The following is a 27814-nucleotide window of genomic DNA, read 5'->3' on the forward strand; positions in this document are numbered from 1 at the left end:
AATGGTTCTGGCCGGGACCGGGACACGCCATTTTCTTCTCTCCGTCCGCGTGAGCAACAACTTGGCAGCTTGCTTGGTGCTGGTGCTGGTTAGACGCCGCCGTCATCGTTGTCATCGTTGGCATTTTGCTGAGGCCATCTTTTAGGCACCGCTGCCATAACCTCTCGGCCCACGGCACTGCTTTCCTATCGAGTAGGGGTGAGCTAAATTATCTAGTGCATCCAGCGTCTCGCAAACAACAATGCACTTTATTGCTGCAGTTTTGGGTCGTCTGGTGTTGTGCCCACGTCCTGCGGCAGCGTACGGTTTTGCATGGGGGAGATGCTGTCTACCTTCCCCCGGGAGCATGAATCTTTGATAATGATCGTACGAAAATGAAAGCCACGGGACGGCGTGGAGGGGGAGTGCATTCTAAGAAGATGCACTTGGCATTTTGCAGCAGCCTTGCCGCGGGACACTTGGCTCTGGTGGAGGGAGGTTCTCCTGGAAGCGATTCGTTTATGTGTGTTGTCTTTGGTCGGAAATCGTGACTTATGTCATCTATTTGCAGTGCCTCTCGGAGAACAGCACGAACAGACATGATGAGGTCCTTCTGAGGGGGAAAATGCTTTCACTTGAGCGGAAAGTTTTGTCATTTAGATAAAATCTGCAACCACCGGGGGTTCTGTTGCAGTTCGGCCGGGGTTGCGATGGTTGGCTTGCAACGTGTTGTGAAGCAGTTTAGCCGAGGATTAGCATCTTCAAAACGGAAGCTCTCGGGTGTAGCGTCGGGAACGCGCTAGCCGACCACCGACATTCCTCGGCAGATAATCTTAAGCAGGTTGCGGGCGAGTTTTAGTGTGGGGGGTGTGGTGTGATTTGATGGGTAAAGTTTTTGTCAAATTTTCTAAGCACCCTGGCTAGATGGAATCCCCGTCAGCGAATGCGTTTTTGGGGGGGAGTGCGAATTTTCCATCCGCAAGGAGCTGTTGAAAATGCTTGGCAAATGTCAATTAAACTTCATAATACCGGATGGATTAGGTTTTGCTAGAAATCTCCGTCACACAATGTCAATTACTTAATTTGTGTTAAGCGATCTTTTCCAGTTAGCTGTGTGTGTGTGGATTTAATTGATTTGGAGAGTAATTTAATTAACTTAATTGCTGGAACAAATCGCCCACTTTCTTCTTAAGGGAAATGCCATATTTATCTTCTCTGGGTTGCAGTTTTGACGTTCATTGTGAGGTGATTAAATAAATTATTAAACCTCAAACGACATTGCCTCAATTTTAGACCAATATAGCGTATCCAGAGATGCACCGTGGCGTACTGACAAGATGAAGACAAATTTAGGTTGATCCTGTAGTTCTGGCATAAAAAAGCAAATTTTCTAATATATTCTTAAATTCATAATATTATGTTATTATTGAGAGATTATACCTACAAAAAAGGCCAAATTATCCTTTATTAAGGTATGTTCTTGCGTGTTTCTTCACCAAAACTGAAAATACCCTATCAGATACATCACCGAGAGCACTTAAAAGGGTCTTTCAAAATGTGTTTATAAAATTTAAACTTTATTAATATACATTTAGCTTAGTGCTCTTTTAAACACATGAAAAATAAAACAATTACGGCATGAGCGACACAGGTGCGCTCCGATTGAAGCTAATCACTTTGATGTGCGATGTTAACGATCGGTAAGTTCATAAATTGCGCAATAAGCGAGACAGATGCACTTGAAACTTTTGCCTGCTCAAGAGTTTCCCATAGCAACAACCAAGCAGGCTCTAAAGAAGAGAGCATTTTTTGATCGAGATACCACCGTTTTTTTCCCCTTTGTGTTGTGGTTGCCGTGCTCTGCAACACGTGCGCAAATGTTGTTGGACCGTCGTTTTCTTATTGGCCATCTCCTGTGCCTTAGTTGCTTTAGAATGGAGTTAACGGAAGTTTGCAGGCGGAGGATCGTTTCTAGCGAAGCAGGATAATCTCGGTAAAGGTAACCACTTTATCTTTTGAGTGTTTGTTTTTAGCCCAACCATCGTGTGTTAGGGAAGTGTGATGGAAATCAAGAAGTGGGGAAAAAAAATACAAACTTCAGCGTCGCTTTTGACCTCCTTTTTTTGCGGATTCTCGTGGGGCCGATTCTCTACCAGCCCCACGACGCCATCATAACACTCCCCCATGGGTTGAATTATTTATAAATTATTGAAATTCCCTACCCGGAAGCGAACAATAATCTGCTGCTACTCTGGAGGTTGTAATGGCCGTAGGGAGGTTTTTTTTGTGTGTGGAAGGCTCTCAACACCCGTCACACGAGGACTTACGGGGAAAGGGAAGCGATGGAAAAGCCTTCTCGACGTGTCCGCCCTACCCGCCAAATGTGAATACGATAGGGAAAGAATGTGTTTCACGCAGAAGATTTTGAATACGAATGACAACATTCGTGCCCAAGCACGAAAGTGACAATGTGGTAAAAAACGGCGAAACCTTTTACAAAACAAACGATGGCACACGCCGTACGCGTTTTCCGCTTGCCTTGTTCCCGAATGGATCCATCCAGTCCGGGGGATGAGTTTTTCGTTCCCGTCAGTGGACCACCGGGAAAAGATATCCTTCTGCTCGATATGAAACAAAAGCTTTCCCCCCCTCTCGCTTCCTTACCGTCGTTGGATGGAAGGAAAAAAGAAGCAGAGCAAAGTGTGTTGCTCCGGTCCATAGTTTTTCTCCTCGGGTGCGCTCAGAAACTCAATCGGTAGAAAGAAGAACAAAATGTCTCTCGCAACCGTTCGTACACTGCAGCTGACAGTTTGCTACTTTGTTTCGTTTCGTCAAACATATATTTCCGCACAAGAGGGGGGATTCGTTATTCTTTCTTCCGCACTCATATTTATTTTTGTTTTGCATCACATTATGCGCAGACGAAAGAAGGAAAAAAAGCCGGCGTATGGTACGAGAGAGATATTTATGTTTTGTTTTGTGCTCTCGTGTGAAAGAGTTAGCCGGAAAGAAGAATATGATGTAACCGTTCGGGGAAAAAAATCAGAGGGAAAGGATTAAAGTAAAGGCGGTGTGTTTGGTAATCCTTAAACCGCCCCAGGTTGGCGTTTTCTGCAAAGTTTTCGCTACCAAACCAAAACCAACTGCTCTGAATTTTACATTTCTTGTACAGATATTTTCCGCGTAAAGAGAAACGAATGATTAGGAGTTGTCACACTGGGCGGTTGTTTTGTGCTACTCTTTCAGTAGGGCTTGGAATTTCCCAGAAGAAAGCTTTCGGTTTGCTGCGACGATGCTTCAGGCGACAAAATGGAAGAACGATTAATCATTTTGTGTGAAACAAGAAGTTCAACCACGATGTCACACACGGCACTCTGGGGAATATCTGGGCGCTTGAAAAGGGTGGGATTTTGGAAACATAGCCGGGGGAGGCTTAATTTTGCAGCGATGGTTTTATCTGCGGCCACTTACGCGGGCGGTTTAACCTGTGCGCGCCCATTAGACGAGGGAAATTGATGGAAGATACGGCAATTATTCATTGTTGGAAAATTGTCTTGATTTCCCCCGCAAGAAGGGATGATACGCGCACGGGAGTGAGGAGTTAAGGATTATTGGTTAATCTGATTTAATCTTGCCCGATGGCATGTAGGAGGTGGATGTAAATTTATGGGGTTTTGTAATACGATTCTTAAAAAAAGCTTTCTTGGTTGTGTAAAGTGAGCTTTCCATTCCACGATGAAATATTTCCAAAAGTTCGAACGAAAAACAGATATCTCAAAGTAATTCTCAAGAAATGAATGTCATTTTGCGGGTAGAATTGGGCTTGATATTTTTAGGCCACCACTCACCCTCAAGGCCCCAGATGTGTTACTGGTGTGCAGTTTTTCATCGAAACCATTCACGATGAATAATACAGCAGGACACACAAAAGCAGCGGTGACACCGTGGATGTTTTTGTGCATTTTCCAGTTGAATGAAAAATAGATTGTACCGCCCTCAGTAACACGCTCAGGAATCAGTCGGCTTCCGTCCCTGTAACACACGGCAAAACGGACATCCAAATGTCAAGGTCTTGTGCCACTGTCAACGACGCTTGACAGGGTTTTTTCGATTTTTTCGTGCAAATCCTCGACGCGCGGGTGATTTTGCTGCTAAATAAATTGTGAAGTTGGTTGCAGCAATGTCCTTGTTTTCCTTTTGCTGGAAAAGGAAGCTGACGGGGACAATGTCCTTCGGTTTGTTGTAATTTTGTTGTGTTTAGCTCGTTTAGCTCATCATCGAAACGGACTCGCCCTGTCGTTGGGTTCGCTGAAGGCAATGGCTAGAAACACCTGCAAAGGATGCAGTTGGGGCGGGAAGTAATCCTTAGAACACACTCTGTTTGGAAAATGGACACCTTTGCTGCATGGGTGGGGAATTTAATTCGCCGCCCGGATTCACAGCTTTGGTGTGCCTGAGTTGATCAGCGTTTTATTGCACAAGGTGTCATTTTGTCTGTTAGCTGCTTTACGTCTTTCACCCATCGGTACGGATGATGATGATGACGATGATGAGAAAAAGGATGCTTTGGTCGTAATTTGAGCAGCGTGATTTTTTTTTTCATATCGTCCAGTCGACCCAGTCTGTCTTCAGCAAAACAAAAAAGGCAAACGCAAGTAAAACGTGTCCGGTGTACTCTTTCGCTTGGCCGACCCTCCAGCTTTGTCTTTAAGTCAGGATCCGTTTCTTAAAGGACACAACCGACCTGGGAGTAATTTATTATACGCGCGTTGCATCCGGCATGAAAGGGGATTAAACCGTGAGGAGCGGATCCGGCACGCGCGGGAGGGTAGTGTAAAAGTGTCCTGAATGGCGGAGCGCTTGTTGCCGACGGCTTTGACGTAATGAAAAATATGCCAATCAACGCGAAAGGACACTTTGGACACAAAAAAAAGGACAATAAAGCGCGTTTCGTTGTTGACCGTTCGGTGTCGTGAACTTGAAGTGAGAAATTAATTAAAATCTATTCCAGTTTCGGACGGATATTCCCCTGGGGGGGCTTTGTGGAAAGAGACATTTGCCAACGCTGCCGTTTTTCATTTCAGGATATTTCTTTCGGTCGATGTATAGATGTGCGTGTTTGGGATAGTTTTGGAATGGGAAGATCCTCAGGGGAGGGTTGTGTTAGCGGCATGGCAAGCAACAGGTCACTGACAATGGAGGAACGTTTTTTTTTTGTTTTGCTTCCGGAAGGATGTTGTGAACGTTGTTGCGAACATTTATCTGTTGCGCCTGCAACTCCTTACCTAGGCACTCGCCAATTAGGATCATCAAGGATTAAGGAGCCCCAAATTAGCATCGAATTAATTGTGTCCTTTCATTTCGGAACTAGGAAGCAACTGAAAAGGATGTTTGGCAAACATCAGCGTAATTCCTAGGAAACTTAGCTGTGCAAGAGTGTACCCCACACAGCCCCCACCCCTGTACAGCAACGAATCCGACTCGAAAAGGTTGTGGAACTTCAAACTTGATTTGAAAACATGTCCAAGGGTTTGCCGGAAAATTGTGCGCCGGCTCGTACTTGTTGTTCGGTTCAATCCGACGCGATTCATCCGGTCGGTTAAGCGTAGGCACGGTGGGTTGAAGAACTGTTTTCCCAGTAAACACACTATGCTTGTGACTTATGTAGCAAGACGCTTTCTCGATCACGGTCTCGAACGAATTGAAATTTGTTTTGAAGATAAACACAGCGTTAGCGAATGGCGTTAGCTTTGCAGGATGTAATGAAGCCGGCGAACGACCCGGGCAGGAAAAGCTGTTTTTGAATTAATTTTGCAAGAATTCATTACGTCCCGTGATGGGCGGGCGCGCTCGTTCATTTCGACGCCTGTTGTCGGGGTGCAGGGGTTCTCCTCCAAGTGTTTGCACAGTTGTGCATAATTTTCGCAAGTCAATGCCACCTTTTCTGGATGACTACAATGAATGAAATATGCATAAATAATTATTTATTTGTACTAAATAATATTTTGCAAAGAACGATGTGTGTTTTCCGTCGTATTTGTGTTATTTTGCGAATGTGAATAAATATTTTAATATGTTTTTACTAAAAAAAAAACTAATATCGGTGCAAAAACCATTTGACCACATTTATCCCACTGTGCGCAAAGGTTTGACAGCAATGAGTGTACATGAAGCTTTCCCGCGACGCATTATAAAAGTTTCGAATCGGTTTTGTTATTCTCTCCGCTCGTCTTTAATTTTGCTCATTGGGTGAAAATTACCCATTCACACCTAATTAAAAAATATGGCAAATTTTTGACAAAACAACGGCCAGGGGTGGGTTCCAAAGCACTCGGAACCAACGCAACCGGGTAATATAGAAGCTTGGCAAAAGTTGCTGCAGTTATTGTAACTTTTTTTTGCTTCTGTTTCATGTGTTTATGGTCGCGGAACGACTTGGAACAATGTAAAACTTTTTTCCACTAGTGCGTGTCGCAAAATTTCCATAGTTTTCTTCGAGTTTGCGAATGTTTCGTGCCAGGACAACTTCATCGCTGCAAATGGTTTGTCATTGCTCGCGCTTCTGCGGATGCTGTTGTGTGTGCAGCATTAAAGTTTCCTATTCCCCGAACCATAAGGCACCACCGAAGTGGTTTGAAATAAAAGCAATAAAAGGGGACGAAACAGTCTGCGGGGGGAAGCCATTTTAAAACAATCGCGCCGAAGAAATGGTTGCCGAACTTGCCATCCGCTAATGTATTCAAAGCTTTTCCAGTGTGGTTGGTTGGAAGGTAAAACATTTTAGTCGCTTAGCTTCTGGTGGACCAGATTTTGTGTGTGTGTAAATGATTTTGTTTTGTTTTTTATTCCCCCTTTTGAGAACTATTTCGACAAACTCTTTTAAGTGCGTTTTTCATTCGTGGTTTCATGGCAAGATCATTTTGGTAATGTTGTCTGGTAGTTTTTTGTGAATTGAATTGAATAATAAAATTCGTTTAGATAGAGTTCAAATCATAGTTTTTCTCGTAGTAATTTTGTAAAACAACGATAGAAATCTTCTATTTCCCTAATTGATTTTATGTATAAGTGAATCTTCAGGTTGTTATCGGTGACATTTAATTCAAACCTGTGAAACCCTGCATTCATCTCTGGTTGATGGTAAATAATTACACCCGCAGCATAAAATTTCCGATGGTCAACCGGTTTGCCACACCATTTTCAACCATTTTCGCAAAATTAATGATGATGGGCAACTGTAATCGCTGGAATGTGGAAATATGGTGCGGTTTTTCCTAAAACCGAGGGCGAATTTTGTAGCGCCAGTTTTGTACTATTACTGTTCCTGTTCCCGAAAACACGGAACGCGGGGAAACACGTCCGTCATGATTCATCGATGATGCTTTCTGCTGACCAAAGGCATCAGTTCTCAGCCCCAGGATGGATGGTACGGCAGAAATTTTGATTTTCGATCGGAAAAATCGTCCTAATTTTGCTGACGCACCGCTCCCAACGGCAAGAAATGTGGGACCGTGGGGTGAACCTTTCCTCCGGTTCCTGTTATCGTATTGGTTAGTGCTTTGTGGTTAATCGTCATCCATAATCACTATTTGAACGTTTCTTAATCTCCCTCTCTCACTCTCACTCTCGTAACCACAAAACGGTCCAACACCCACAGCGTTTTATGGGCCAAAGTTGATCGCATTGTGGGTGAGAAAAACGGTAACCAAAAATTCGCTGACATACCGGGACAAGCCAAATTTTGGTGGCCGATCAAGCCGCCCGTTCGATTGCTTCTGTTTCGTTTGTTTTCCCGCGTGTGTGTGTGTGTGGAAGCTGTAGCAAGGAACGTAGGTCCAAGTGCGGTCGTTACTGCATTGCCCGGCGGCGCGACAGCATGAGTTTAGATGAGGGAATTTTCCTGCACATCGTCACCGGTTTGGTGGTAGACATTAGATGAATAAACGGAAAATGTGTTTTTCATCGACACACCCATCCGGTGTGTTTTCCCGCCAGGGTTCGATTGTGGCCTAGTTTTCCCTTACAATTTTCCCCTTCGTTCGTGCTTTTTTCTCTCCCCCGGCCACGCATTGTGTGGCCCATTGAACATGGGATTGATAATGACAGTTAGGGCACGAGGAAAAAGTAATCAAAAATGGTGTTCGATTCGATTGAGTTCATTTTATGGGGTGTATTCCGGTTAGGAATATCGGACTGTCGGCGGTGGTCGTTAGTGGTTAATGTGAGCTTTTCTGCGTAGCTCATTCCCGAGCCCGAGGGACAGTTTTCCTGTTTGGGGGGAGTAAAATGTACACCGAAATGTGTTAAAATGTGCTATATTTGAGGGATTTTTCTTGTGCGTCATATCATTGTTTAGAGTTCGTTCGCTTGTGGTGAAGGGCTTGTCCACCAGTTCCGGAGCTCTTTACCATCGCTCGAAATTAATCCGATGTGAAATTCATGAAAATGTACCTGCAGCCAATGCCTGGGTGCTCTGTATTTGTTTTTCATCTCATAATTGATCGTTTGATGTTGGGTATTCTAAGACACACCGCCGTGCCACCGCCGTGTTGTACTACCGGGGGGGAAGGTCAGTTAGGCACGGCACACGGCAGCACCCTTCTGGACGATTATTTTACATAATTCATTACCTCGCGCACAGAGGCCCGCTGCAAGAAATTAATTTTCCTTCACGTTTTGGGGAAACTGCTGGATGAAACTCGGTGGTGTTGTTTTTACTGTAAATAATAGAATATAATTAAAGCTCGGGACGCTTTCGCATCTGAATTGGCAGTTGGTTTGCATCCAGCGCGTACTCTCTGGAGCTTCCTTTCATCAAGTGGCTCGTGGTGTGTCTTGCGCGCAGATTGTTTTTGCTGTGAAGGGGTGTTCTGTGGGTTACCACGTCAGCTTTGATAAGATTTGTTTTTCCTCCAATGAAGCGTGTAACCTGGGGGTGGGTAGTGTGATTGTGTCTTTGAAGCAGCTATTTTCCATGGCAAGGCTCCCGCAAGAATATGTTTCATTCTTCCGGGCGGCAGGAGCAAACATTGGGCATTCATTATTCATTCTGGTTTCGCCCCAGCTACAATTCTAGCAAAAGGTTCTAGTGGAGTGGTTACTTGTTGTTGCGTTTGGACAACAATTGTTTTGTAGTTGCTGTAGCTTTCAGCTAAAGTTAAAGTTGTGTTGAAGTGTGAGGAAATAAACTATTGGAATGGGAGCTGTGGAAAAGTAAATTGCCCCTTGATTAAACATTTTCTGTTTTTTGCTCGTTGCTTTCAAATTATTTTGAATTAAATGACTACTTCTTCTTCTTTTTCATTCTGTTTTGACATTAATTAGATCTTCATTAGAAGGTCTTGAAGGTTCTATCCTTAGCGGGGAATAGTTAAGTCCTTCTGGGTTATTCTGGTTGTAAGATGCTAGGAATGTTGTAAAACATGCCAAAAATTGATTTCACAATGCATATATTCGATAATATCAGAGCCTTAATCATATATCTTTTAACTCTTTTTTGTTACAAATAGCAGAACCTTGTTGCGATTTACATTCTGTCAAAGATTTAAAGCTAAATCTGCTTGTGCTTCTGGCATCTCTGAACCTCGTCTTTGCACACGTACCAACGATTTACGTGTGAATTATTTATTATTTTGGTCTCCTTATTTATGTCTGCTTAATGCCATTTTTATCAACTGCACAAGCTACAGAACAGCTTCATATGAAATCCGAGAGCATCTTGAGGTTGCACGTGTCTGTTACAATTTTCTGGCTCCTTTCAACCATTTTCCAAAAGGAGAACCGGCTGTACGGGGGGCACTTTTGCTAGACACAGACAACAATAAAAATGCTCCCAAAACCGATGGCTCATAAATTAGTCAGACGATTTCGTTTTAACTTTTTACTGCCGACTGTATGTGCTGTTACTTAGCTTGGGGTTTTTTTTCTTTCCTTACTGATGCTCTTTCGCTCTCAGCTCTTCGTACCACTAATGGCGTAATTTTAGACTCCACCGAAAAATGGTTCACCATCGGGGTGGGAAACAGCTGGCTTTCTCCTGACGACGGCGCGTCTCGATATGGTCGATCATGACGTGCATGCATCTTGTTTGTTTTATTCTCCATGGTTCATGGAATAAAATTCTTAAAACCTAGCAATTATTCGCGCTGTGGAGCTGTTGGAGCTGCTTCTCATTACTGTGCCGAGGTTGGAGATGTGATTCTGACTTACATCTCTTGTGGAGTAGCATCGAAAGGCTGCTGTGGCTGAGTGTCGTCCCGAGTTCGTTTCGCGAGTTGATATTGATTTTTCCCAGCGTTGTTCTCTCCGTCACCACATCCAGGCGTCATCATCAGTAAAACTAGTGCGTGTGTGTGTGGGTATGGGCGAGCCGCACTCCATGCATCGGGGGGAGAGATCCACGGTGTTTTAAAAATAAATTACACATTTGGGCGATAGTTAAATTCGTACTAAACACGGTTCGGCATCGCCGCGTATAAATAAACGATACGATTCTCTTTTCCACTCGCTCCCACTCGCTGTGCCTCGGATCGCTTTCGGATAAAGTTTTGGGAATGGAACGTGTTTCGTACACGTGTTCCTGATCGAGAGTTTTTTTCGGGTGGAAAACAGCACATTCCAATCCGTCATTTATTCGGCACCCGGCTAGCGTACTCCCGCTGAACCGTATTTCATAACAAGCGAGAAAGAAAAAAACAACACAAACTCCCTCCTCTCGCGCCCATGTGTAGTTTGATTAATTGCGTCTATTTAATTTAATGAATGGAATGTATCCTCATTTGAGAGACAAAAAACAAAAAAAATCCTAATTATGCACTGTCGTTTCGATTTGTCATTGCAGAACAACAACAACAACATCAACGTCACAGACGAACCACGCCGGAAGCGTGACGTTGCGACACGCCCCAACCATATCCTGCTGTTCACGATCCTGAACCCGATCTATCCGATCACAGTGGTGAGTAGAGAGACATTCGACCTTTGCGCACGGGGGCCGACATCCGACAAACTATTTCATGATTTCATATTAAATCAACCTCCGGTGGAAAGGAAAAAAAAAAACAATAGTCTATGTATCAATTTCGTCTCGACCCTTTTTTCCCCGGAGGAAAATGGCGAATGGCAGCTTGCTGCGATTCTTTGTACCCTGGGTCACATATTTTCCTGACCCTTGAATTTTCCCTTTAACCGAGTGTGGTTCGAAACCGCAACACCGGTTCCACAACGACCCGGTTATCAATCGAGGGAAAGGGTTTTGTGTGGGAAAATTCGCTGCTGACGGGTGAAAAGGGTAAAAAAAAGTGAAAAAAACTTAATATTGGAATTTTAACCCTTCCCGGTTGCCGTTTAATCAGGCGAGTTTAAATAACGTTGCCCCGAGGCACACTGTTTGATCATGGGATCATCATGTACGCTCATAAAGAGGACCAAACAAGGATGACATAATTTCTAGGACTAGGACCACACAACGCCACGGCACGGTATGACTTTTCCTGCTAGATGTGTACTATTCTTTATCCCGCCTGCAAAAAAAAAACCCTTTCGATCGAGCACACTCAACATTGGCTACAACGTTAAACAACGAGATCGGATGTGTAATAGGTTCCTTCCGGGCAAGGGATGATGGGAACGCGCGAAAAGGTTTCCGTCAGGAAGCGGCAAAACGCAGAAAGCCATCCATCCCGGGCAATATTAATAATGCATTCCATTAAACTCACCGATAAATGGTGTTGCCGTCGAAAAGGGAAAACCCCTTTTGGATGGTTAGTTTTTTTTTCGTTCGTGCCTCACACCGGGTGACCCATTTTAATTGGCCTCATTTAAACGGTGCCTTTCGACGAACCCTTCGACTAGTTACATTTTTACGTTGTTGTGGCGTTATTCGCCATACTCTTTCCGTCTCACCTTACCGGAGGAAATTGTGACCCTTTTTATCCAGACGGTGTTTGCGGATTGTAGCGAAACGCAGAAGAAGTCGGCTCCCGCTGCCACTCCGGATGTCGCCAGTTTTCCCATAATTGCAGGGGTTTTCAATGTACTACGAGTGTTCGGATCGTAATAGGGATGTCATAGTTGGGCGGATGTGCGCCACATGCCGGTGACAGAAGGTTTTGGAACGGGAGATATCGCTCAGCGAACGCATTAATCTTGGGCTCGGTGAGGTGACCTACAATGCGCCGCCACACGTGTGTGGCAGCCGAGTGGAGGATAATTAGTCGCGAGATGGAGCACAGGGTGCTCAGGATGATCGATGCGCACACTGGTCTGGACGAAGAAGAGCTATTAACTGTGAGAGGTATTATTGCGAAGGTAGTAGGAAACATGATACAGACAGTCCCCGAGATACGCTATTACAGCGGACCGCTATAATCTGGGAAAAATCCCCGTAACTCGAATTTTCCCGGTAAGTCGAATCCTGGTGCATTTTTCGTTTATACTTCAAAGTCACAGAGTCGACTCTTCCGTCTCTGGACTTAATTTTTTCACCGAATCAGGCGATTTTATGAAAAAATACATTAAAATAATTTAGAAAGAAATGTTTTATGTGACATAAAAAGGTATTTTCGACCAATTTTCATGTTTTTTTTGCTTAGATTTTGTGCTATAAACTAGCTCATCTGTCAAATTTCCAAAAACCGCGTATCTCCGTATCCGCGTATCTCGCGGACTGTCTGTATTCCCTTAATCCTACCACAGATGATCAAAAGAAAATGGAGTTGCTATCGAGATTTTGTGAACTCAGGTGTGTTGCTCTGTAATATCTTTTACTCGATAAAAGTTGTTGAAATCAAACAGGATTTACATAGAGTTTTTTTTTTAGTTTTATGTATATTTGACAACACTTAAGCCTTAGGTAAAAAAGGGATAATGAACATCACATTAAGTAGATGCTATAAATTGAACTTTGCAGGGATTTAACGTTAATTATAGTAAATGAAGTACGACTGAAGAACTGCAAGGATTGACTAATCAGCAGAACAATTGCAGTCACCTTCACGTCGAGAACCATTAACCTAGCAAGACAACACGTGCGCGCGGTCAACTTGAAACGCTGCCTCGGTGCATTGACGATTGTGGCCACCTGTGGTGCTTTAGTCAGCGACGGCTCTCAGACATGAATCATTCTTGCGGCTCGAGTTAAGACGATTTTTTGCGATGGACTAAAATGTCATTTTTGTACTGCCGGCTCCTCTCATACTTCGTGCCACCCTATACGAGGGACCTGGCTGCTCATTAATATTCTACCCCACCCGAGAGTCACAACACCGTTGCCAAAGAAATGAAACGTATGTCCGTTCGCGATCGTCAATGGCGAGATGATGCTGATGCAACGGTTGGAGTGTGTTCCTCGAGATTGATGAGCTCCAACCCCTTTTTTCCCCCCTTCCGAAGGGAGACGGGTGGTGGTCACTACTGTGGTGTAGCGGTCGAGATGCACTACGCTGTAATTAATTGCGGCATGTTCCGGCGGGTACCACCGCTTACCACGATCAGAGGCATGATCAAATTATTCTAGGTGGTATGTGATGTCGATTTAAATTTACTCCTATGTATTCTGCCACCCAAACTCCGCAACCCCATCTCCCCCGTGCCGTGTTCGATTTCCACCACATTTCGGGACATGTTTTTCTCCACGCCCGAAGATGGGAGTGCATCCATTTTCGTGTGGACGTACGATAATTGATGCCCGGCAAGAGCATCGGGATGACAAATGGATTGACGAGGCGTCCCGTGTGTACCGCACGGCGACGGAGAGCGCTGGCATGGCATTCAGCACCACCAGCGTTTAGAGACATCGTCCATTATGGCACAAACACAAAATGGTGCATATCGAACCGAATCACGACGCCCATTACTGCGCCATTTGGCTCGTTGCATCTGCTTTTGGCAATTGCGAGATGATGGAAGTATTGAATTACTCTTGTACGTTTTCTTTATTTCGCGCCACTCACCGTCGTTTATGTGCTACAATGTGGTCGCCCTCCGGTTGGGTTGGGCAAAGCCTAGGACACGGCCGGTTATCATTAGTTATCTCGTGCATCTGACTGGTACCGCGCTACTGATATGGTCTGCGCATAGCGCCCATCTATCTCGCAATGAATGATGTTCGATTGTGTGTACGCGGCTTGGTGGTAGCGACGTGTAGCGACTCAGCGAGGAGGTACATCAATCTTCTCTCGTTTCACAATGATGTCGTCGTCCCGTGGGAGATCCCGATCGGACGTTGTGGAAACACTTGTACACCGATGTACCCATGCTCCTGCAATCGGAGCGTTGTATCAGGTGGGAAAAATGAACTACTTCTGTTAATGTTGTGTGTGGCGCTGTGAGTTTGCAGTTCCAACGAGTTCGACGAGTTTGGCGCGCTACTCAATGGGAATATTGCTTCTGCTCCATTCCATTACGGCACCAGCGAAATGTCACCTAACCAAGCGGTGACAGTAATGGAGTGGAGTAGAAGATATTCGGTTGGTCGGATGATGTTCGACATGAGTTATGACACATGCCGTACCTGCGTGGGAAAGGAACCCTGCTGTGCCGTGCTGATAACCGAAGATGGCAATGGTATTCTGAATCCACGTCACCACGAGCAGGTGTTTTGAATAGTTTTGAGTTGCTATAAAATTCCACCAGAGATCAGACCAGAACGGCATACCTGGATACACAGTACACAGTAACTCGCACCTGGAAATTGATTAGAGTTGGTTAATAATTAATCAGTAAGCCGTCTTGAAGTTACTGCCAAGTTCTAGCAATCCATCACTTCTGCAGCTAAGGGTTGTTTCTGCATCGGTTGATTTAATCTTGTAATCCTGTCGACGAGATTACACGCCCCCGTATGTATACTTTTTGTACGTACTTTGGAGGTATGAGTAGTCTAATGCGTCGTTAATCCGCTGAGGAAATGCCTGGTAATGGGAGATTTCAGTGATAATATTCCGATAGGAATTATTAATGAGCTCAGTGTCTTTGGGCAACGCATACCACAGAACGTCCCAGAATTCTTCTAATAATATTGGAGTATATCAGGCTTGCTGTTCGTACTCTAGGTCTGTTCTCGGATGGATATTCCTCTGTAGTGAGTTGTTGTGAGTCGTTTAACACGAGTTCTGTTGGGAATCCGGAATTCGAAATCTTTTAGTTAATGTAGATTGTTATTGTTGTATTTATTAATATCATTCTTTATTAATATTACTCAGTTACTCCGATATCTGCTCTTACTGTTTCCTCCATATTTCCGACTGACGCTTCCTATTCTTGCAATCTTGCGTTTTAACAGTTATTGTAGTACAGTGCTGCCAGAACCATCTATAATACGTAACTTGCATTCTGGCAGATATTGTAGGGCAGTGCTGCCAGAAACCTCTAATAATATGTAACAGTTGTATAAATAGCCTAAAGTACATTAAGAATTTGTAAGCTGGTGCAACTGTTTGCTGATGTGACAACGATAGAAACAAAATTAATGAAAATGGCCAGAAATATGCAACCCCGTTGTGTAATGCACAGTCGGGTGGGTTTTGTATGTTCCCTTGCATTCCATCCCGTTTGATGAGTGTCCTTATCTTCGTCGATTCATTCCAATCGAATGGAAACGGTCCAATCGTATAACGTACGATCCGGAATGCTGTCATTACGTATGCCTATCGCTATATCGTGGTTATCTGCCCACTAACCCGGAAAGGGTGGACTGATCGACCCCGTACGTGATTCCGAAGGTATCACTTGCGAGATAAATGGACCTCGCCTCCGGTACCGGGACGCGGCGCTAATCCCGCACACTATCCCGGGGAAGCCGAAATTGATTCGGTCCTTTTCGATTATCCCAGTGTTGTGTGCCGGGGCTTCTTCGCCGATGAACTGTAATGGACTCGCGCGTTCTGTGCCCAACCTGAAATCGTTTCATCCTGCCAAACACGGCACACGGCTTTTAATTACTTAGGAGACGTGTGGTACCAGCGTGACCATCCCTCGATGATCCTGGGCGCCACAGTGCCCAATGCAATGATTTTAATATTTTTGATTTTTTTTCGCCCTTAAACTCATCACACACCACAAACACAGACGAAAGCCTAAAGCACGTCGAACAGACGGGGTGTGAGCCGTTCGTTGCCGTGTTTAAACGTGTTGGAAAAGGTAACGAACTGGAAGATGAAAGGAAACATGTGGCCATGTGATGATACGCTGTGGAAGGATTTCTTTTCCTTGTTTTTTTTCAATGTCCCGAAGCATCATCCACGCTGATATCCCGCGAGCAGCCACTCGGGACGCGTTGTGTGTTGTGATAAAATATTAACCCGAAAACCTGGCCTCCCGACGAGGTACGTGCCGCAGGAAAAAAGGGGACAATATTTTTTATGGGTTCGGTCCGTGTGTTTGGCGTTTTTGTTTTTCCACCGTGTGGAACTTTGCCGGTGGCTTTCACTTCACCAGTGTGCTGCCTGCTGGCGTGGCGTGGTATCTATGGGATTTTATGAGCCTCCCTTTGTGGGTGGGGATGGTAGCTTTCGGTGCTGCTTGTGATTTTATGTGTCAGGACCAACGGTGTGATACAAAGGGAAAGGCTAGGAGGGGATGAGGGCAGCGGAGGTGGAAGGAAAATAAAAGATTCGCGAAATTATTGTTCGTGGGGTTTGGGAAAATCGGCCGAATTGAAGGTGGTTTATCGTAAAAATAAAATCCTTTGTTTTGTATGTGTGCGTGCGTGTGCGCACGATGTGTGGGTGATGATAAGCGTTCCACAAACGTTACGTTTACGCGTCTGGTGGTGGGCTTGACATCGGCTACGAATCGGTGCGAATTTCCCAGCGGGCGGAATACTGGATCAATAAGCCAGGAACGGTAGGCGATTGTTTCCTTGGAGAGTGTAGGCGAGAGTGCAGTAGGCGTATTTGTAACGGAAACCGTTTTCCGCAAACACGCTTCCGGTGCAGCACGATCAAGATCAAAGAGCAATAAATATGTTGTTCGGCGTCGGTGCGAGGATTTCGGTCGGTGGTGGGATGATTGCTCGGGACTACTGTTGTCGCGTTGTAGGAGGTGTTTGCCCGCCCTGGAGTCGACGAGCCGTCCCGTCTGCGTCTGCCAGTGATGGGTGTTAACACAGGAGATTTGATGCCATAAAGCCGTAACTTGTGGATGAGCACCGTCGGATCTGTCTAGTTTTCGCTTTGAAGAGAAATGTTTGCTACTTAGACATAATCGCATCTTTGTGGAAAGGTTGAGGTTGAGGTGTCAACAACGTGTAAGAATTCACTCAGATATCATCACGTACAATGCATTAGAGAGGGGTCAGTTGATAATAAAGCGAAACAAATTGCTTAAGATGTTATTTCCTGAGCAGTCTTATTATGGAACTGTTACGACACCACTAACAGCGTGTATAACCACTGAGCATATCAGCATCCAGTTTAAAGCAATTGGGGCTTGTATTTTTCCTACGCAAAGGCATTCGTTCTGTAGAACCCATTTAAAATTATCCAAAAAAAGACCAAACTCCAATCCAATTGCAAAGAGACCCTCAAGGCTTGGGACGTAATTGTGCCGAAATCCCCTCTCGACTATCTGAATCCAATCGATTGTGCTACGACGTTAGTGACATCCATTTTCATCGATAATGGGAACTTCCGGCGAAAAGCACACTGGAGAAAGCTGCTGCCATGAATAAAATCGTTGTCTAGCAATATTCCGGCCATCCGCATGTCGCATCTATGTGGCTGTTGCTCCGGATCGTCCTGGAAAGTGTGGAGAGCTTCTACAAACCTCATCCGACACTATCGCACCGAACGGGGATGGGTAGGATGGTATGTAATTTAATGTCTGTGGGTTGCAGATAATGGGATAATTGTAGTACTCCGACGCCATCGATAATTGAATGATCCAGTGCATGGCACAATTGCACTGGGTAGAAGTGGTTTGGAAAGTAGTAGGACCCTTATAATCCGGGCCTGCCGGAGAAGGAAAGAAAAGTGTAACATCGTCGCATTGTTTTAAAGACCACACCGTGGTGGGCGCTTTGTGGTCAGTTACATCACCTTCAATAGAAGCAACATTGTAGCGTAACTGTCGCTTAACGCTCCTCTGCTTGATCTTTTGCCGTCACATTCAATCTCGAAACTCGATGTGGTGTTCCCTTTGGTGGCAACACGTCGTACTTGATTCGTTTCTACCTCGTTGCCTCTGCACCATTGACACTGACCCATTCCGAGCTGGAGACAGCTCTTATAACTGGTTTTGTACGTCCCATCGTAAATCACACAAGATTTTTTGTCGTTGCTGCATACGTGTCTGTTTTGCTAGAGCCTCCGTAGCAGCGTGTCTTCGTGACAAAAAGTTTCCGACTCGGTTCGAGTTACGGCTTTTGCCGGTGGGAAACTTTACTCATAACCTTCCCGGCTGGTCACTGGCTGGGTGAAGATTTTGACCTATACTCCCTGGTGGTGGTGCTGCTGGGATACAAAACCGGAAGTTAATCTCTTGACCGCCTTCACGCTGAAGATGCTCCGAAGTTGGGTTACCGGGGGGGATTTTTTTTGTAACATTCTTGGAATAGGATCCCTCATCAGGATGGACTTTTTTTTATCGGACACTACCCGAAGTCGATGTTCGCTCGCCTAAACTATCTTATCTTCTTATTTGTAGATGTGATAAACTGAGCTTAAGGTTTTCAGTGTTGTGAACAGAACTGACCAAAAATTAAATCAATTGCAAAACTTTCGCCACAAACCTATTTCGCCGCGCAATGTGATGCGCGTTCGAATAGCCGAACGGCAAATTGTGGTGAAGTCCTCCGTAAGTCCTGTGAACCGAGTCACCCCCTCACTTCCTTTGGTGTGGTTCTTTGTTTCGTTATAAGTTACAGTTTAACGATGATTGGATATTGTCATGGTTTTATTTGCCAGTGGACATACACAGCGTCATCAAAAGTGCAGATTTGAAATTTGATGAAACGCTTCATGCCCTGTCTGGCGATTTGCTGCCGGTAACCATGGATCCCCATGGTCGAACCGGGCGAACTGCCTTTATTTCCGTCGCAACGGATCCGCGGAACCAGCTGCCGTTTTATTTGCGTGTACAAATTGTCAATTCCCGAGCTGATTGGTGATTATGCGAAGCCATGGTCACGATCCGTGGTAGATTTATAGCCGCCCTGGATTCAACATCCCTCGGGCCCAACTACGGGCCCTACCCCGTGTACCCGTATGATGAATGGCTGTAAAGCATCTATTTTGCATTTTAAATAGCACCTCGAACGGTGCAATGCACTATGATTATCGGTAATTAGTCAATTACCCAACCATCCTATCGTAAGACTATCGATTCTTCGCTGTCGATACTGAAAACCGGAGTGAGGGTGGGTGGCTTTGTGTTTTACTTTCTAGTGAAAGTTGGTGTAATATCTTTTGCACACCACCACCGTCGTGTGATTAAACTGTTTTCCATCTTACCTTCCCATAGCACTAGTTTTCCATAATCGATCGTGCCGGGTGGGGTTGATTTGTTGAATGTTTGGTTCGTTTGGCTGTGATTTTCTCTCGCGGTAGAGAGCGGTTCTGTTACGACATAATAGCATGCACTTTACCTCCGAACGCTTAAGAAGCATTCGATTAGCTTGCAGTAAGGCAGTGATTGACTAAACACTCAGTGAACGGTTCGAGCAGGATCGTTCTATTGAAAGTCGTTCACGATTCATTAGTTCCTCAAGAGCGCTTCCAATGATTTAGGTCATGGAGGGGCCGCATTTTGAAATTCTTTCACTAAACAGTATAACGTGATATAATGTGCATATGTTTCATAGTAACTTATGCAAAAACTTTTGATTAATAAATTATATCCTTGAGGCTGAGATTATAATATACTTTTTCCTTAGTGTCACTAAAACTAAAATATTTATTTATACACTAGTGGACATAAATATAAGTTCAGAACTGTTTGTTTATGTGCACAATGGTGATGTGGTGTCGCGGAGCGGTGGTTTTCACACGGCAGGACCGAGGATGAAACGAGATGAAATCGGTCCGAAATCGGTACATTTACATTTATTTCCATCAGTGTATTTCCATTTGAAAACTATACAGCCCGACTTGGTTCTGCAGCTTATTAGACCCTATTAAAACCAACATAAATTTAAATTAACTCCTAACGGCGAATGCGCTATTTCATGCGTTTCCATGCCTCGCCTTCGCTCGGCACATTTATGAGTTACTCTCGAATGCATGTAATTTATTGCCAATTTATTGCGGCCGTCGTGTGGCAGTGCTCCATTTTCTGTGAACTGCGCTGGTTCCGAATTTGTGCAAATATTATAAATATAAATATTACAAAATTTGGATTTCGAAGAGTAAAAACTGGATTTATTATTACTTTTATAGCATTTATAGCAAGTATGGGTTTTATAGCAAAATTGTTTATTCTCGATGGAATGTTCCGTTTTTTGTGCTGTTTATCCATAGATAAGGATTAAATAATGTTCAATTCTTCTGAAAGTCGATACCGGTATATGCATTCCGATACATGCAGCGCAACGCGATGCATTGCTGCGCCACCTCACGTACATTAATCTTAATCGAAGTCGAATACTAATGAAGCCGATGGGATGTAGCGCTAGCGATACAAAACCACCGGTTGCTTACCGATTCGCAGCAATGTGTGTCCACATTTTGTGGTCTGGGAGGCAACGGAGCAGGTTGCAAACAAACAGGCCGGCAAACGATCTAAGTTCTTAGTATACTGCCCGCCATCCGCACGCCACCGCCGATGGGGGACAGCATCGGCGAAGCAAGTATGAAAAAATCCCCTCACACATAAATAATAATTAATCATTCCACGTTTCCCGTTGCAAGATACATTTAAGCCAGGCGAGATGCACTGTAGGGCACCAGGCTATGCAGAGAGACCCCGGGGGGTGGGTGGCTTATCAATTCAACGGGAACCGAGCGACAAGATGCAACCGGCGTGCGCTGCAGCAAGTGCTGCCGTGGTTCGGTTCACCTGCAAAACGACACAATGGCGGGAATGGTTGGTGACAAAGCGCAAGCTGTGTGTGTGTGTGTGGATGGTTTTGCGAAATGGGAGTGTTTTAATGAATAAATTTACTTTCTCCTCTAAGCGGCCGGCTTGAGTGCCCCACTGGCTGGCTGGCTGGGGGATCGCGTTTAAGTGTGCGATGCGATGCACCGTCGTTCACGGTTGGCATGGCATCGCTGTCGTCTTTTCCCGGTCTCTCGAAGAGCGTGTCAGTAGCGTAAGCCGCCACACAGTGGGAAAACACAGTGCAATAATCGTGTCACGGTTTGTGATAAAGAAAGCATGACGAGTTTTTTCGTTGTTGTTGTTGCGATTTCAACTCTATCTCAGATAAGAGGGAGAAACAAATCTATTCGAAGGAGAAATGTGTGGAGCAATTTAAATCCGGCCCGGCAAAAACAATGAATAATGGTTAACCACTCTCTTTCGAGCATGGAAATGATGAGCAAAGTAATGGCGTTTTCTTTTAATTTTGAACGATTTGAAGCGGAAAATGTCAATCTTATTTAAAGTGGAAAATTAATAGAAAATAATCATGCTACGCGCTCTTTAAAGCCACAGCCCATAGTGTGTGTGGGTGTGTGGGCAGGCATAAAGTTGCAACCCGGAGTGTGCATTCTATAAGAACTGCAACTATCTCCCACTACCCCGGAACATCTTTCTCACGAGAACAATTTCACCGTTCTACAGGTGGTGGCTCCGGTTTAAGGTGGTGAGTTGAATGTTAACACTTCCACTTTTTCGGTCGTCCAAGTCGCAGTCTTGCATGTCTTGACTGCATAACGAAACCACTCTACCACCAGGGTGGAAGTTAAGCGTTCCCGCTACGGAAGGACTTTTCCGGGTGAGCGGCAATTTGCATATTTTTATAATATCTCACCCCCAAAACCATGAACCTTGCACCCGCGATACGGACGATGCAATTGAGTGTTGAAAAGGTGTGATTGCAACGAGTGCAACGGAGTGCAGATTGAAATGAAACCTGTTTGATTTTTCCCACGCTGTGTGGGTGGTCAGCAAGTATGACTCGCTGCCCCGGCACGGTTTCGCTTCCGCCCGGTTAACTGGTCATAGATTATAATGGACGATATTTGTCCACACGTTCACACGGGCACTTCAGTTCGCCGACGAGCAAGACGAGCCATTTTTCTTCATTTTTCAAACGCTTGTCTATGGTGGAGCGCCTGACGATGTCAGACTTACTGCCCACGGGCAAACAGGATTGGCGATGGTCGTGACAGGACCGCACCGTACAGTCCTTGATGTTCTCCATGATGGTACGTTCCTGCGTGTGACGTTGGCTAAGCATTAGCAGCACGAAGGTATTTCATCCTGGAATGACAGCGTGGGATAGAGAATGGTGCAATAAATTTTCCTCTAGATAAGCAATGGCAGCTTCCTCGGTGGAATGCGTCTGCCGATTCCGAGTGCGATCCTGTTTACTGTTTCACCTTTTACGGTTTCGTCATTCCGCCGTTCCACAGCAGTAAACGTTAACCGAACTAAGGTGGTGGAGTTAAGAAAATTATTACCACCATGGGATTAGTTTTCAAAATGAAGAAATTATTGTACATTCGGTGAAGATTTACAGTTGGACGCGTATCCACACGTACATGTGTTTGGTTTTGTTTCAAAAAAAGGAAATGATTCTTTATTTATCGTCTTTGTTCACTTCGCTCAAAGCATCTCGGAAAAGCGAGCAGTCCCTGCAGGAATGTTTTGTCTCAACAATATAGTGTCCTGGGAAGGCGATGTGAAAATGTGACGCTTTTTACTTAGAGCTAACTGTCGCAATGTCTGTAATTTGTTGCTTTACTACTGCGCCAGTAGCGTTTATTGCTTTTCTTCAGGATAGCAATAGCAGAAGTGGCTCGTGGGCCATAGTGAAGGGAATGTTGAAGAAAACCACGCAAATTGTTTCGGGGTTTGTGACGCGGAGTTTATTATTGTCGAGATAACATCGAAGGATGTAGAATTATATTTTTGTTTGGTAGACTTGATGAAGCTACTAAGTGATGTTCAAATTATTTTCGTACTGCTAGAGGAAGCATAGCTGTTTCCTGCCGAAAAAAAATTGTCCCAAATTCCTGCATCACTCGCCTCACTTTACTGTCTGAAACGGAAATTTGACAGACGCCATCGACACGAAATTGCCTATTACGATTCTCAAACGTCTGACAAAAAAAAAATCAGACGTTTGCCATTACTTGTTATGGATTATGTTGGACATTCATGTGTGAAAACATGAGACTTTTTTGTGAATATGAAAAAGTTCTCAAAGAAGGCGTATGCTTGTGATAGTATTGAAGGCAACGTAATATTAATAATGAATAAATAGTAGAAACAGTTGAACATTAACGTACAGAGCCTTTATTTATTCACACACAATAATTTACACATTGGAATCATGACGAATAAACTAGAGGTATTAAATTTAAAATTTAAAGTGTGAAATGTTAGACAAACTGATAATATGAGCATCTGCTCAATGAAACTTTAAATTAAAAAATGAAATTTTTGCTTAAATGGTATAAAATAAAAATTATCTAGTGTAAAATACTTTATCACTGTTACGTATTCTGCGGTCATTGAAGAAACATATCAATTTGGTGAGATAATAGATATTTAGGTCATTGTAAAAGCTAGAGGTTACTTAAAATTCTCACGCATGCTTAAAAAACGAAAAAAGATCCGTTATAAACAATTATCAAACGTCTTAGTTTGTATCAGACGTTTGAGGACGATAAGGTATATCTACGTATTGATTGCGAGTAAAAAGCAAAGCATTCAAATGTTAAGCAATTTCTTGTCCTTTATCACGTTTCGAAAGGTAGTCAGATCAGGCACCTGCCTTTTTCCGACATTTCTAATCCTGCAGGCTAATGATGATGCACTTATCCGACGCAGTGCATCTGCATCTGCATCTAGTTGCTGTCATTCATGCTACCGAATGACGATGCACATTCCAATCAGTGAGTGCACTCTGTTGCCGGCGTTAAGATTGCTGCACACCTTTTACCGCTGGAACTGATGGAGCTTGCCGGTGCACATCGTTTGCCTAATTCTCATAATAACCCAAAACCCCCCTCCGGTCGTTCGGTATTGGAAAACATCCGCCACACCGCTCGACAGAACCGAGATCAGTGGGAAATTTTGTTAGCCTGTCACGTCACGCGTCCATTCCGGGTTTGACGAAAAGTGCCACCACTCTCGGTGACCACCGTTCTGCAGGTGTTTGGGAGTCGAACTTCGCACTAAATTTAATTGCCTTTATTCGTTTTCGAAACCGGGGAACCGGTGAAAAAGCCGCTGTGACTTGTGGCTACCTTTTGCACTTTCCAGTCGATTATGACTGGACAAATACACGTCGATCAAGAAGTGGACAGATAAAGTGCACTTGAGGTTTTGTCGTCGAAAAGAACCGAAAAAAAAACGGAAGGGCAGCAGAAGGTTTAGCAATTGAGTTTTCCACCCGTGTTCGCTTGCGGTGGGGCACATTCATTCCGTTGCATTGTTGAAATTGGTTAGACGACGACGGGGCACTATATGGGACCCCCGTGTTCCATTGAGGGGACGGGGATGGTTTTCATCGAAATTTCGGGCAGCAGGAGTTGATACCTGGCGAGGTGATGCATTGCAATGTGCATCGGTGCATGAATATTGCACGCCCTGCTTTGCATAAGTAAACATTCCGAATTATGAATGCAGCCCTCCGGAGGCGATAGGCGGCATCGTTTGTCCTTGTGCTTCCTTGTGCTCTCAGAGTGTGTGGCTCGCGGGGCTGGAGTGATGGCAACGGTGTGGGTTAGCCATTTGTTTGCACAGTCGTATGACACTGCGCATGCAAAATGGCGAAGGAAGCGGCAGAGAATGCATCGTCAGCAAAAGCGGACGGTGTGTGCAATTTCCAGTTCCCCGGCTACTTTGGTGACCGCGCGGCGACAGTTGTTGATGCTTTGCGTGTAGGGGCCCCCGTTTTTGACATGACTGTTGGTGGAAATATCAACATACCGGGGTTGCGAGTTAGATCAACATACCCTGAATTTATACCGCATCTCTCTGTGGTCGGTTTTGAAAATTTCCTAGACATTAGGTGAGCAGTAACTTTAATGCGTTAAAGGCTATTACAGTAATGAAATTATTTATTTAATGTTTATTTATTTTATTAAAACAGGTATGTACCTGGTCCTCTATCCTACGCACTGAGGAAGCTTGAAACCCTCACAATATCAGCTTCCAAGGATTTGTTGTAGCTTCAGCGCGTCGTCCCATAGCCGCACCATTACGAAGCCATTTTCTTGTTCCTGCGTCATTCCGTTGGTAACCGGTGGCATTAATTTTCCTTTCGTGGCAAATAGCCGCTTGCTTGGGTTGAACATTTTTAAACATCGCTTGACAATGAATTGCAGTTATCATTGTGCTGCCGCTTTCCGCCGTCCAACCGCGGCGTAACAGGTGAAAAGGGCACAATTTTCCTGCCAACAAAAGAAAAGCTTAAAGGCCTCCGGGTGTGTACCGGTGTAGGTGGTATGTAATGATGACGTTTTTTGCACTTTTTTTTCGTAAAGCTCCCCCCCCCCCCCCCGAGTCTGTGTCCCCTGTGCAAAACGGTTCAAATTATGCTGACGCAACGGTGTGCGCAAATGTGTGAGTGTGTGAGCGAATGTCAGTGCAACGACAGGCGCATTATTTTTCACCAGAGCTAATGCGAAAATGGTCGCTTTATGAGGGGTTTTCTCTTCTATAGTTTCTTTATGAGGGGTTTTCTTCATAGTTACAAGGAAACGGCAAAATAGAGAGTTTGAAAGGAGCAAGTTCTTCTGTTTGTAATAAAAATTCATCACACATTCACATGACCCCCCGCGTGGTCCGATTGTAAAAGTTTCTGGCAAACGATCATAAATGTTTTGCAAACGTTAGAATGCTACCGTGCTCTGCAACCCCGGCAAAGCGAACCAATGATCACGAATTTATGGCAATTTTATTGTTTAAATTTTATGGCACCCGCCGCTGCCTTGTTTATACTGTGCGGAAGCACAATTGATTTTTCCGGTACACTTGTGTGTACTTTCTGAGCGCTTTCTTTGTTCTCTCGAAACGGCGCTGAACCGCTGGGAGTGAACTTTTTCCGATCGGGAAGCAAAACATACTTTCTTTGTTTGGATGACTGTGGGTGCCATCATTCGAATGCATTGGGATGCTGGCCGTGAATGGGTTTAGAGGCAGTAAAAAAAAATCATTCAATTGAGGTCAACCATCGGTAACTTCTATGATGAATGATGTTTATTCATCGATCAATTCAATATTGACAAATAGTTGATCAGTGTTAGAAGTATGATATTCTTTAAATCGTAATAAATCCAAAGTAATTTATTTATGGCAGCTTTATAGCATTTCGTCTGCAGTTGCAATATTGCTCTTTATCGAGTTTACTATTATAAAAAGATAAACAGATCCAATCCAATAGTTGTGAGATGTGTACGAAAGGAGCAGACATAAACTCTTGCCTAATCTGTGCTGTAAAACAAAAGCTCCTCACTCAGTATTGATGCGTTGGAACAGTAATTTTCACCACCGCACGATGTGTTTGCGGTTGCATATAGCTTCCTATTGGAATTCTTTTGCTTCCCGCATTTTTTTAACGATATCTCTCGCAAGCCATAAGTTTATTGCCCTACCGAACCACCCGGTCGGTACATCAGGTGGGTGGTGTTGGTGTATGTTGTGAAAGAAAATGTTCCGCCCCCCACCCCGGGGGGGCTGTGGTTTTTCCGGTGTGCTGGTAACTGGATGGTATGAATAAATGTTTTCTCTATTTGCTTACCACAAAACCATCTTGTTCAACAAACAGAAAACGTGGTGTATCCCGGCGGCGGGGCAAACCGGTGCTGGGGAGTTGACATTGAGGAATGCAGCCGGAGCGAGAGAATTATACAAGAGGGGAGGGGGACACAGATGGTAGACGCGGGGGGCACGTGTCAAACATGACGAATCATAAATCCATGAATGAAAACACAAATCACCCAACCTGCCGTTCACGATATTGCGTTAAACACGTACCCATCTTCGGCCGGTGGTGGTCAGCTGCTACGGGTGCTCGACTTTTCGTCTTCATCTTTTCCACGCCTGCTGGCGGCTAGAGGATTACTAATACAGCTTTATTTAGTAGCGACCCCCGCGGGCAGACCCGCCGTGTTGGGAAGCAGCGAAGCGAAATGGAACAGCGTCGCTCGCTCAAACAGAAATTAAAATCCAACAGATGTTTCGTCGATCGTGCCATCTGAACGATCGTGTGTGTGTTTTTGCTGTGGAATAAAATTGACGGAAAACAAATACGCGCGTGTGTGAGCGCACCCGTCGTCGTCATGATGAAGCAGCAGGAAAATGATATCGTAAAAATCACATAACCGCATAAATATGTCAACGAGCTGTTTCTGGTGGCGGTTGCTGAAGGTTGCTCCAGCCTGGACTGTGGAGATAAGGTTGTGGTGTGGATGAAGAATATGATAAACGAAGTGCATGGCGAGGGTGGCGAGCAAAAAATGGTGAAAGTGGTGCAGAGATGTGACGGATGCAACGAATTTGATGTTTTTATGGCATAATTTGTGTAGCATTTGTGAGAGTTTTTCTGCGTGTGTGTTTATTTTGTATTTTGTTCATGCAAACATTTTTTACTTAATTTTTTTACTTTTTTTTACTTTCTGTATATTGAATATGTTTATTACCGATATTTCAGGCTACAAGACATTATCCGCATTGTTATCTTGATTCAGTAAAAATTAAACATATTTTAAAATTTTTATATGAAATG

At 44.4% G+C, this 27814-nt stretch overlaps 1 protein-coding gene across 5 annotated transcripts in view; it reads left to right on the forward strand.

The window, feature by feature from the left end:
* LOC128298762 (heterogeneous nuclear ribonucleoprotein L) overlaps positions 1-27814 on the forward strand; it is a 180293-nt gene that overhangs the window by 70657 nt on the left and 81822 nt on the right. For all 5 annotated transcript variants that reach the window (XM_053034540.1, XM_053034542.1, XM_053034541.1 and 2 more), the window contains exon 3: positions 10817-10933. In XM_053034540.1, the coding sequence (XP_052890500.1) occupies positions 10817-10933 (117 nt within the window). The remainder of the gene's footprint in view (positions 1-10816; positions 10934-27814) is intronic.

This window comes from Anopheles moucheti, chromosome 2 (genome assembly GCF_943734755.1).
Source record: "Anopheles moucheti chromosome 2, idAnoMoucSN_F20_07, whole genome shotgun sequence".
Lineage (NCBI taxonomy): Eukaryota > Metazoa > Arthropoda > Insecta > Diptera > Culicidae > Anopheles > Anopheles moucheti.